The 13,003-nt window shown below is 40.5% G+C and overlaps 1 protein-coding gene across 2 annotated transcripts; it reads left to right on the top strand.

The window, feature by feature from the left end:
• Window positions 1-609: 609 nt before the first annotated feature.
• tmem129 (transmembrane protein 129, E3 ubiquitin protein ligase) lies at window positions 610-12,194 on the top strand. Of its 2 annotated transcripts, none has more exons than XM_088431531.1 (7): window positions 610-863; window positions 1,637-1,695; window positions 4,129-4,386; window positions 7,520-7,680; window positions 7,775-7,934; window positions 8,021-8,093; window positions 11,937-12,194. In XM_088431531.1, the coding sequence occupies exons 1-7, from the start codon at window positions 659-661 to the stop codon at window positions 12,119-12,121; spliced, it is 1,101 nt and encodes a 366-aa protein (XP_088287657.1). In that variant the 5' UTR covers window positions 610-658; the 3' UTR covers window positions 12,122-12,194. The 2 variants fall into 2 exon arrangements, with proteins under 2 accessions (XP_088287657.1, XP_088287658.1); XM_088431532.1 differs by having other exon boundaries at window positions 11,977-12,194.
• Window positions 12,195-13,003: the final 809 nt, after the last annotated feature.

Raw genomic sequence — 13,003 nt, forward strand, 5'->3', positions numbered from 1 at the left:
AAGGATAAGCAGCTCTTGAAAATGGGTGGATGGATGGATTTAAATAACTTTTAAAAGACAACTTCAAATTTATTATTCTTTCTTACAAATACAAAGCAGGACAGTGCATATAAGAACAACCGCCAGGCGTATGCATTCAGTGAGTACAATAAAACGTTGTGTTGAACAAAAATATTAAAGCACACAAATCACAAGTTTTAATAAATGAGGAGAATAGTTGCTTGTTTTAATGTGTTGTTTAACCTCATATATATATATATATATATATATATATATATATATATATATATATATATATATATATATATATATATATATATATATATATATATATATATATAGATAGATAGATAGATAGATAGATAGATAGATAGATAGATAGATAGATAGATAGATAGATAGATAGAAACGACTAAATAATTCTATGGACGACTTCATCCTCACCTGATCAATCTAGGTAAATTTGAGATAAGAGTCAAAATACTTAAGTAAAACAGTAGGCAACAAAACTACATACATACACAGTCATGCTTGTACTAATACATGCATACAAGCAAGCAGAGGCGGAATAGCGAAAAGTTGCTGCGACATAAGCGGATGTGACGTAAGAGCGGCGACGATCACCCCAGTTGTTTGGAATCGCTCAACTACCCTTAATATGCAAAACCCAGAGTTAACGTTCACTTTAGCTTACATAGCTTTCTCTCTGTGCTTCATATTTACGCCCAATGAGTTTCGTTCGGCCGGTTTGACTATCCAAAACTTGTTTTCGTCTTGGTTGGGAAGTGAAGACATGGATTTCGTACATTACCACATCAGGAGGAGTAGCACTACCCTGCTGGTTCACTCTGCAGTACCATTCGGTACCGTTTATTACACGCTTAAAAACGTTATTATAAAGATATTGTCACTGCTGCGCTGCCGTAACTCTAAGTCAGCCTATACTTACTACTTCTACTCTTGACGTATACAATACATGCTTTGCTCAGTTTGACTGCTGGTGGTATACCTTACTTACTTCGCCATTTGAATTTTATTTATTTATTTTTTTTAAATCATAAGTCGATAACCCAGTCGTATTTTCCTCTTGCTGTCTAGTGAAATTGACAGGACATGCGCAGGGTTCATAACCAATCACGGCCCAGCTTGTAAACGTCATATGGTCAACCCGCTGGGATGGGTCATTTGTCGATAACGCTGAGAAACCGTGATGTCAGAACGCTGAGAAACCGTGATGTCAGATTCAGGACATCTGTTGCATTGTGCTGTGTGATAAAACTGAATATTCCAGAGATAACTGTGATTGTGGCCTGTCATACCTGTGCACTACTCATGCTGTCAAATCTGCATCTTGGTGTGGCACACCTGTTAGGTGGGATGGATTATCTTGTGTTCAGTGTCAGAGATTTATATTTATTTATATTTGAGGGGCGTTGTTATGTTGTGCATTTAGAAAAAAGTTTTAGATCTTTGAGTTCATCTCTTAAAAATGGGACCTAAAGCAAGAAATTGCTTTCATATTTTTGTTAAGTGTATATCACATTGATCGTGCATATATAGTGATTGGGGGAGCACATGAAAAATACTGTAATGTTTTCATTATGTGTCTGTGTTGTCCACTATTGTCTATCTGCAGGTTACTACATCGGAATCAGTATTGCTGCTCCGGAGAAATATCTGAAACCCTTTCACCAGGTAGACCGACTTATGAACATTTGATATTGTGTCAGAAAGAAAGTCTGTATTTTTGGTTCTAATATTTAACACATGACAACCATTTAAATTAAACTACCGTATTCACTCACACTGGTTTATGAAATACCAAAAGCTGTGGCAACACAGGCTGCCTGCATTTCATGATAATAGTTTTATTGCAAACAAAGGTTGATGTAAATATAGCTTTAATACATGAATCGTTGTGGCGAGTGATTCTTTGTAGTGATAGGACTTTAGTCTTTTTAGGAACCATACATTCAGGAACCGTCCACTAAAAGGAGCTAAAAATAGGCTGGCTATATTAGAGCCTTTTCCTTCCCATATTTTTAAACATTACTGTTTTACTCATAAAATAAAAACTGGGATTGGCGATACATTACAAATGATGTCATAGTTAAAGCATTTCAGTATTGGGACAGTAAATATAATTTTCTTCTAAAAATAAAAAAAATTAATGATGGCTGAATTCATGTCGGAGGTAGTGCATTAAGTGTTTTTGCTTCATTTTGACAAAGAAAAGTTTAAAAATAAAATAAAAATAATAAATGGAACTCACTGAGCAATTATATTTAAGAAAACTTTAAATGTATTGGCTAGCATACGTGTGTTGACTGCACTTGAGATGTTCAAACGGGTTGTTTATTCCTCCTCTACGTCCATGGCTCTGTGCATTTATGTCCTAACCTCTCCCCTTCCATGGTACTAAAGCAGTGAGCAGTGCTGTACATGCAGGTTTGGTTTTTTTTTTTTTTTTTTTGCGTTTGTTCTAAGGCAGTGGTCCCCAACCCCTGGTGGTCCGTGGATCAACTGGTACCGGGCCGCGTGGGCTGCACCCAAAATAATGTTTTGGAGATGATTTAGTTTAATGGTACGTGCACACCGAACTGGAATGAGGCGAAAAAGCGGAGAGTTTTGTATTGTAGTCAATGGAGTTCACGTGTCTGGGCGCGAATGCACGTCGGGCGACGCGATGGACGCGAATGGCCTCGAGCGGTCACGAGAAGCGAAATTTTGCCTTTTGCGTGAAGTTAAATTTTTTTTACTTTTTCGGCATTTCGTGTCGCGACAGCCAATCAACTTCGGGAACATTCAACGGCTCACGCAGGGGGCAGGAATGAATCATGGCGGCCTCTTTGCGGTCACTGGGAGCAATCCAACACGGCCAGCTGAGCTTTCAATACAAAACAGAGCCAAGCAAGAGCACTCACCTGGCTTGTAGAAAGGCGGAAGCGAGAACTTGGGACAACTGGTATGTGCAGCGTTTGCTTCACTTAACAGCTGTTGAACCGTAGTTACTGCGCTAAGCTAATGATAGCGCAGCATTGTCAGCACGATATTTAGCACGGTCTCGGCCACTTGATTGCGACATTGGAACTTTTATTTTTTGGCAGGCGAGTATTGCCGCAAAGAATAAAGGTGCTGTCGGTGAAAATATTGGCTCTGTCACATTCTAGAAAAGGGAAAATTCTCAGCAATGCTCTTCTTTCCGGATCTACTGTAAAGTGGACAGCAAGCTCGCTCCACTCCCCTCCCCTCTCCTCGCAAGACAAAAAAGTGGACAAAAAGTACAACAGCGACAGAAAGCCCTGCGAATGATTAATGGAATTTTAATCGCGATCACGATATTGGCTGCCACAATTAATTGAGCTGATCCTCGGTGATATTAACATTTAAAAAGCCGACTACCTTACTTGTCAAATCAAACACATTGTCACCCTACCACCAGGGGACAATGTTTCCCACATGTTTGCATGATTCCTAATTTCTGCAGAGCTAGCTGTCAATTGAGAAAAATTGGATTGAAATGACTGAAAATTACATTTTGACTGCTAAATGACTAAAATTCGCTTAAAAGTAAATGATGTGCTTGGATCTAAGTAGGCTTCATTTTTCCATTGGTTTGCACTCCGAAGGTAATTATTTACTTTATTTATTTTATATTATTATTATTTGTAAGTATTAAGTCTTGAAAACTTGTTTATTTACTGCTTGTTTAAAAAATTAGCATTATGGTCATATGTTTGACCAAACATGATGAATAATCATGATTAATAATCATGATTATTATTTTGGCCATTATCGTGCAGCCCTACTATTACCCTGTTACTTTTAGGTGCGCCTTATTGTGTGGAAAATACAGTTATCTGTTTATATCCGCAATAAATCAAACCTTTTAACATAAGATTAGAGAAAGCATACCCAACCTGTTCAATACTGAAAATTACATGAAATTGGATAAATTCCCGTGGGACTTTGGTTGGTAATCATTGCACTAGGTCACTCTCCTAACTATTAGCAATCCCATCTATCTTCACAAGGATTACGATGAGCTGCAGCCTATCCCAGCTTTTAATTTGTACAAAACAATTGTTGATAAACTACACCCTGTGTTGTGACGTTATTTCCCACTAGATGAGTGACAACTGGAAGGTGTTTGTTGTCCTCTCTCTCTGCGTCCTGTTGGCCAGCTGTATACTCATCTTCTTTTGGTGCTGCAGACACTGGAACAACCACCCCATCAGCAGAACCCTGCAGGCCCATGTGCAGCCTCCTCATTCCAACTGGGCTTCAGTGGCTAGTAGCATCAATACAGAGTTCAGACGCACAGACAAGTTTGCAACGGGGGCACCCGGTGCAAGATTTATTGTCACTGACAGCTGGGTTTTAAAGGTCTGTTTCCTTATCTTTCCTTGTGAAACACAGACTGAAAAAAAGTGATAGTTAAATCTGTTAGAATTCAAGTATTGGTACATAAAAATAACAGAAGAAAAAAATATGAGGAAAAAAAGCCAACACCTACAGTATTTGTTCTTTTTCTCAATTTTACTGAATACAAGTGTGAATTCTAAATTGCCAAGCACCTGCTAGTTGCCACTTGCCTCAGGCAAATTAAAGGCATATGGCGGGCTTGCAATTTGATTTTCTTAAAAACTGAATGAGATGCCAATAATTTTGTTCATTCAGATTTTGGAGTCTTGTGGGGAATGACCACATTTGGCTTTTATTGTCTTTACTTTTTATTTCGTTCCAATGCAAACAAAATTGTTATTACCAAAACACTTGTAATTGCTACGATTTTCTACGAGAGGTTTTGCATGAATTGATAGCAGGGATGCCACTGTTTTAACTTATGACGGTACTTCACTTATTTTCCTTGAAGTCCTTTGTCATTTTTGTGGAGTGTTTTTTTTTTTTTTGTTAACTCTTAAGTGTTTTGTTAACTATTTAAATTGGCAGACGACTGTATTCAGACCGAGGTGGTCCCTTCCCCCTGCCAAGGGAGATGTTTCAGGACTGATTTGCACTACACCTACCTGCACCTGTACTTACTCAGCACCACTATTGCATCTCATCCAACTGTTGTTTGTTTTGTGGTAATGCTGAAACACTCTCCTCTATGTTTTTGACATAAACGGCAATTAATGAATCTGAATTTTCTGTAAACAGAAGTAGGGTTTCCTGCCCTAATGCTCTTTATAAACAAAGACAACTCAAATTTTTCCATAAGCCATGCCTCCACTCCATACCTCCACTGAGTTTCATCCATCCCTCCATCCATTCATCCATCCGAGTTTTGATTTCCTGACAGACCCTCCTCTCCAGCACCCCTGAATAAACTTTACTGCGGAAGCAGAGGAGTGTGTTCCCTCTATAGTTGGAAAACACCCTCCGGTCCCCCTTCTTAGAAAGGGGAACCACCACCCTGGTCTGCCAATCCTTGGGCACTGTCCCCGATGTCCACACAATGTTGTAAAGGCCTGTCAACCAGGACAGTCCCGCAACATCCAGAACCTTTAGGAACTCTGGGCTAATATCATCCACTCTGGGGCCTTGCCACCACAGAGGTTTTTGACCACTTCAGTGACCTCATTCCCAGAGATGGGACAGCCCACATCAGAGGTCTTTGAAGTATTCTGCCCACCATCTCACAATGTCCTGAGGTGAAGTCAGCAGCGGTCCATCTCCACTATACACCATGTAAATGGTGCACTGCTTCCCCCTTCTGAGACGTTGGATGAAGAATTTAGTTGATGCTGACAGAAGTCGCTTTCCATGGCCTCATCGAACTCCTCCCACACCCGGAATTTTGCCTCAATGAACGCTGTAGCTGCACTCTGCTTGACCAGCCGGTACCTATCAGCTGCCTCTGGAGTGCCACAGGCCAAAAAGGCCTGATAGGACTCTTTCTTCAACTTGATGGCATCCCACCTCCGGCATAATTTTTCCCACTTCCAGTTAGACCAGCGGGTCTAACTGTGAATTAGTTAGGCCTCTACAACATTGCGTGGACATCGGGGACAGTGCCCAAGGTTAGACCAGCGGGTCTAACTGTGAGTTCGAGGATTGCCGCCACCACAGGCACCGACCACCTTATGGCCACAATTCTGGTCAGCCGCTTTGACAATGGAGGCGCACAACATGGTCCACTTAGACTCAATGTCCCCCACCTTCCCCAGGGAAGTGGGAGAAATTATGCCGGAGGTGGGGGCTGAAACTCCTTCTGACATTGGACTCTGCCAGACATTCCCAGCAGGCCCTCACTATTCATTTGTGTCTGCTGAGTCTGACTGGCATTCTCCCCCACCATCAGAGCCAACACCCCACCAGGTGGTGATCAGTTGACAGCTCCGCCCCACTCTTCACCCGAGTTTCCAAAACATGATAGAACGACCAAAAGTTGAGCATCGAACAGCGGCCTAGGGTGTCCTGGTGCCAGATGCACATATGGACACCCCTATGATTGAACAAGGTGTTTGTTATAGAATATCCATGACAAGCACAGAAGTCCAATAACGCTTGAGTTGAGATCGAGGGGGGGGGGGGGGGGGGGGTAGGGGGGGGGTGGTCATTGTTTGTCTGTGTGAGCAGATAAGTCGGAGGAGCGTGCTCTGAACTGCTGTTTTGTGCATAAGCACAAACAACAGTCAGGACCCATCCTTATACACAAAGGTGAAGGGTGGTTCCCTTCTCGTCCACTCGGGTTGAACTCCAATGTACTTGTGCTGAGCTGGGGCGGCAATAGGTATGCCCGCATCTGCACTTCTCTTGAAATGGTATTTCAAGAGTAAACTCTCTTTTGTAATAATCTTTAATTCTGTACAGATTAGACTTTAATACAACGTTCAGGCTGCTGATAATATGACCGTAGCTCCGCGAGACTTCAAAAGAAAAGGGGAACAGTTTTGTTGCAAATTCCTTGTTGCCGCTGGGTTGATGTGCATAAGAGTGCATTGCATCCATGCGTGTATAAGCAGCGGGAGGTCCCTTGTGCGCTCTGGTTGGAGCGGGCATGTCATGGGACACCTACAACATTGAGCGGACTGCTTATTTACATTGTTTTGGCAGGCTTCGACGGCGCATTAATAGAAATACTGTTCAGTTTATAGTTTTGGAGTTGCCACGATCAGTTGTGGAGTTGTAAGAAAAATAAAATCCACATTGTTGAGCCATATGAGTCCGACGCTGTTTGATCTGAGCTGCTTTGTGGATGAGGTGCTCCAGCACAGCGGAACAGTCTCTCTCTCGCTCTCTCTCTCTCTCTCTCACTCTCACTCCAACAAGTTCACTACTGTACAGTGTATAAGGTTTTATAATTTAAGGTTTAAGTAAATATGTGTACTGAAGTAATATCTGTGTTAATATGTATAGCATGACGACTTTTCACGTTAAAAAAAAAATCAATTTTTCTTTTTATTATGAAAAGTGGGGGCACTACTTCGCGGATTTTCAATTATCGCGGCAGGCTTGTATCTACTGCGATAAACGAGCGTTCACTGTACTGTATAACTTTTGTTTTGAACAGGTGACTACATACAACATCTGCATAGCTGCACAAAGTGACTGTCATGTTACTGTGATTGAGTCTAGGCAACACCAACTGAGTCCGGACTCAGCCTCTTCCATACAGCTGCTCACTCTCAGAGTGCACAGCATCAACTCTGCTGTTAGACCATTTGATATCAGGTACGACTAGTGCTAACCATTTACTGGATAGACCACTACATGTACCATACATAAAGGATACTCACATTTCATTTTATGCACCCCCTCCCTCCAGGTTGAAATCTACTGAGTACACTGAGCTCAGGGAAAAACTTCATGCCCCCATCAGGAACTCTGCTAACGTAGTGATTCACCAAACACTTAGTGAACTTTTCCTGGAAACCTTCCGAATTCACGTGGACCTCAACCAGCCTTACTCACTCCCCAGTGGACAGGTACACTATTTCACCACTGCTAGTGGAGGTTTGCCAAGCTCAAAAACATAAACAAGGCATATTTTGTGTTTGCTCTGCATGCACAGGAGGTGGAGCCATGTATTGGCTGTTTGCAGGTGCCAGCAACCACCAAGCTGGTCAGACTCTGTCATGTAGATGGTAAGTTAAGGCTTGAAATATTTTTTACTTTTTTTGCTGAGCAGGTTTATCCCAGGGACCTGAAGTAACTGTTTTTATCAAAACAGTGGACCCCCAGTCTACTTTTTTCCCACTTTACGAAAATACAACTGTTATGACCCTAGGGATTGGCTGTATTTGTGTTGTTTTGTCTCCATTAGCAGGCATTTTCAGGTAATTGCTCTTATTTTCTGGTACCATCAAACTACTGCGCTGCAACACGTCACAACGCGTCACTCAGATGCTGGTCTGCTATTGGTCTGCGTCACGACTCCTGAAGATACTGGTCTGCTATTGGTCGGCGTCACGGTCAAAATGGTGGCATGCTACGGACGGCATTGCTTCTATTGCTTAAAATAGCATATTTATTGTGCATTTTACTGCTTAATTCAAACTTCAATGGGTTAGCCATGGGTCTCAAGATTGCTAGTGATGTTAAAGGGAGAAGTAAGAAGATCATTTATATGTAAACGAAGCTGGAGATAATCAAGAAATACTAAGGCTAAGCTAACCTAGCTGAGGCTACCCTCACTAGGGAACATGACCAAAACAACCTCCCTATGCCACTCAAAGGTAAATACATCCTTTATATATTTTTTATTTATGATGTTATTAAATTGTATACGTGTATATTATGAATAGGTAGCACTTACTATAGTATTTTGTGACCAATTTTTAATATGTATATACAATTTTGATGTTTTTACCTGGGGTTTGACATGTATTAGTGAATTAACATAGGTTTGGATTGCCTGCCATACGGCGAATTGGCGTTACGATCCCATCCGCGGAATGGATTAATCTCGTAAACCGGGGGCCCACTGTACTTATATGACATTATTATTATTAAAAATAATAAATACAATAATATAATATTATTATATCTTTAATAAATTAATAATTTTTGTGGTAGTATTACAACAGTATTGGGTAGTACTATCACCGATGTACGCCTAGTTAGGTGACGGACCGATTTATGACGGGAATACCCCAAATTTTAAATATGTCTGAAGTGCAATTTTCATCCGTCGTCGTAATTGTCAAGACTGCCATGAGGTCAGATGTCCGTCAGACCGCTGTCAGCCCATCACTGCCCCTTTTTGCAGTTGCATTTTATTGTGCTACTTCAAAAAGTCTAATGTCAACCAATAATGGTCAAGTAACAGCACCACCAAGTGGTGAAGAACCATACTCAGCTGAGTGATTTACCAGCGTTGTATCAATTCAACACTGATCATACTAGGCCATTTTTACCAGAGGCTTATTTGGAGTTACACCATTTTTAACTTCTGGGTTTATAAAATCCAGAATCATACTGTACACAATCTCGCTGACAAAAAGATAAAAGTAATGTTTAGAATTGAGTGTTAAAAGATTTTTTTCGTGTAATTTTGCTTTTTAAAATGTTTTTAAATAAAGAAATGTCTTGCTGATGAATATAGGGCATTCGACATTGGAATCCATCGCTAAGATCATTCGTCACTTTTACAAGGGCTGTCTCAGTTGAGTGGTTGGCCCTAAAACCTGACTGAAGGAGTTCAAATCTATTGTTATCTATCATGAAATCGCTAAGCTGTTGTGATACAACTTTGTCATGAATTTTTGCAATAAACGGTAGATGTGACACTGATCTATAAGAGAGATTTTCAGGATCTAGGTGAGGTTTCTTAAGTAATGGTTGAATGACAGCAGTCTTAAAAGCTTCAGGTACAATGCCAGAAGAGAGCGACAGATTTATAATGATGGAATAATTGTATATATGTATAAATATTATCATATAAAAACACATTACTTGCACACCTCAACCCACTCACTCTCATATACACACACACTCACACTAGACATAAACAATCCCTTATATGGTATTATTTTGAAACTTGTAACCGCCTTCTTTGTAATCTTTGTAATAAAACGAGAAGGAGAGCCCCTGAACACCGGAAGACCCTGGTGCTCTCTCCCTCGTTTGCAAAAGATCGTGTTTGACTCAGAGTTTTGGCTTTTCTCCAGCCTCTCATTATTGATAACTCCGACACATAATATTCAAGACAGATGACCCTAAGATCGGGAATAAGTCTTTAACGAGTTTGCCTGGAAGCAGGTCGAGCATGCAGTTTGTCGGCTTTGCTGCATTAACCAGGTGTGTAAAACACTCCAGGGATACTAAATCAAACTGGGACAGGGTTACCAGACTTTCATGAACCTGATTGTCCGAACTAGCATCAGCAATCACAGCCCAGGGGGTAAGTGGCGCTGCCATTTTTATTTTGTCCCTTATTAGCTGAATCCGCTAAGTAAAGAATCACATGAAATCGTGTGCTGAATGGAGGGAACAATGATTAATCTGCTGCTGTTGTGTTGCTGCTTTGCTACCGTATCAAATAAATATTTTGGGTTGTATTTATTAAGACCAATCATTTTGGAAAAGTAATTTGTTTTTGCTAACTTAAGAACCTCTTTATACTTCAGCAAGCTATCGCACCAGGCCTGACGGAAAACCTCGAGTTTAGTTGTTCGCCATTTACGCTCAAGTTCTACTTAACAATTTAAACGAACGCGTTTCATCTGTAAACCACGGAGTGTGTCTCTTCGGCCGAGTTTTAAGTCTCAACGGCGCTAGAGAGTTTAGGGAATTTAAAAGCACCGTATTAAAATCATTTGTGAGCTTATCGACTGAACTAATGAAAGACGGAAAGGCAGCTGTTGCGAAAGGCAGTAGTTCAAAAAGTGCAGCTGTGGTTGATGAGTTAATATCACGGCTCTTAAAGCCGAAAGCCGAAAGAAAATAAGTGCAATTAACCAAAAACACCTGCAGATGGAGACAAAGCATCACAAATACAGACAACCCCCTTAGGGTCATGACAGTTGTTTTTGTCGCAAAGCAGGGAAAAGACCTCAAAAATGACATTGAGGCAGACTTTCTAATGAAAGAAAGGGTGAGCACCAAACACTACGTCCTGGTACTCATGTGAGTAACTCAAGAAAAAACTGTATATACACACAAATATACACACAAATATACACACACACACACACGTACATGTACACATATGTACAGTGATCCCTTGCTACTTCGCGCTTTGATTTTCGCGCCCTCGATCTTTCTCAGACTTTTTAGGGGAAAAAAGAAAAGCTATCAGTACTGTATTGCGGAGTGACATGCTGTGACGGTTTCTTGCATGCCACACAGACGATGTAACTATAAATGCACTTGCCACGGGCCCTCCTCGGACATGGAACTACTGCAGTACACACATTTACTTAAGTCTTAAATGATTACACCTCATACACTGTACAGTAAGTGACTTCCCTTTGAAGTCTCGAGCAGCTGCGGTCACATTAGAAGCAGCCCAGACGTTGAATTAAAGTCTAATCTGTACATGATCGAACATGATAACCCTGGAGAGTTTATACTTGAAATGCCATTCTATTATAAAAGAAATTTAGGTAAGAGATTTCCAACAGTCTGGTGAACGTCTGCTCCTCTGCCTGTCTGTTGACAACTTGTGACGGGGTGCGTCTAATAAGTTACACAGCACATCCCTGTGGAATTGTAATCTATTTCCACCCCAACTCCTGCTTTAACACCCACAGGGACGTGCCATGTCAGTCATGAAACGCACACAGGGCAAACGCAGTTGTTGTCAAGGCAGTTGGCACACACGCTCACACATATTGTCGAGGCAGAGACACAATGGTTGATTGTTTTTTATTTCAATGCTTTTCTCCTTTCGGGTTGACATTTGACATTGTTTCATACTCTGTTTGATAAAAATAACCTATGTGTTTTTCCGTGAGACTAACTCAGAAACTGCTGTTTTATGGTAGGAGCTGACATTGAGCCTGAATGCGAGCAATGTTTCTGCAGACCCATGTGGTGTTTGTCCTGTCTGGGTCGATGGTTCATCAGCCGACAAGACCAGCAAAGACCCGAGACCTGGTTGTCCAGTCGAGTCCCCTGCCCCACATGTCGAGCCAAATTCTGTGTACTGGATGTTTGTCTGATACATTGAACATGCACAGCAAATGTACTATCTCAGTTGAGAGAACAGTAATGAAGGAATAATAACTTATTCAATGACTGCACTTGGTTCTGTGTACTGGATGTTTGTTTGGTCCCGTACGTACATTGAATATGCACACTCTCAGTCAAAAGAACATTAATTATGTGATATGTGGAGTGATGCAGAAATGACTTGAGTCTGACATTTTGTAAGGAATGTTTGATTAGTCTAATTAACACAAATACTACAATATTTGGTGAGTACATGACATGAGACATGACATGACATGAGTATTTGGTGAGTAATGTTAATTTCTGATATACTAGAACACCGCTACAATTAAATCATATTTGCAGCCAGAAATTTTTCACAACAGGGGGCTTTTCACCATAGCAAAACTGTGTCTTGGACATAAACATAAAAAACGTGTTGTGCAATTTACAATCTGACCGAAGTTAAAAACAAACCATCCAAAGTTAAAAACAAAAAAAAGAAATTACCAAATCTAAAATAAGCATTCATTTTCATACTTACATCAATTTCTTGCATAATGTATTTTACTTTGCTTTATCCATCTTTCATTTGTATCACTTTTATTCTGTCTTCAATTGTTGGTTTAAGATGCACACCTCAAAATGACGTTATTTCAAGAGATTGTCCTTTGTATAGTTATATCATACAATGAAATTCTTAGTCTGTTTACTTCCCAGAGAAATAGACTACATTCCATAATTGAGCAATAAATAAATAGCAATAATAACATAATAAAATAAAAATAATTTTGGCAACCACGCCCCTCCCTGCGGAGTCCACGCGGAACAAATTTTAAGCAAGGCAAATCTTCCGGAGTTTTTTTTTTTTTTTTTTTTAAAGAACAAATGGCAGATGAAC

The sequence above is a fragment of the Hippichthys cyanospilos genome, chromosome 13, assembly GCF_059441005.1.
Source record: "Hippichthys cyanospilos isolate Australia breed blue-spotted pipefish chromosome 13, RoL_Hcya_1.0, whole genome shotgun sequence".
Classification (NCBI taxonomy): domain Eukaryota; kingdom Metazoa; phylum Chordata; class Actinopteri; order Syngnathiformes; family Syngnathidae; genus Hippichthys; species Hippichthys cyanospilos.

Bases quoted from the DNA above. Each gene is read 5' to 3' on its own strand.
- tmem129 (XM_088431531.1), top strand. From the start codon at position 659: ATGCAAAACCCAGAGTTAACGTTCACTTTAGCTTACATAGCTTTCTCT. The intron at 864-1,636 runs GTACCGTTTATT...GTCTATCTGCAG, and splicing joins TCACTCTGCAGTACCATTCG to GTTACTACATCGGAATCAGT. The intron at 1,696-4,128 runs GTAGACCGACTT...ATTTCCCACTAG, and splicing joins ATCTGAAACCCTTTCACCAG to ATGAGTGACAACTGGAAGGT.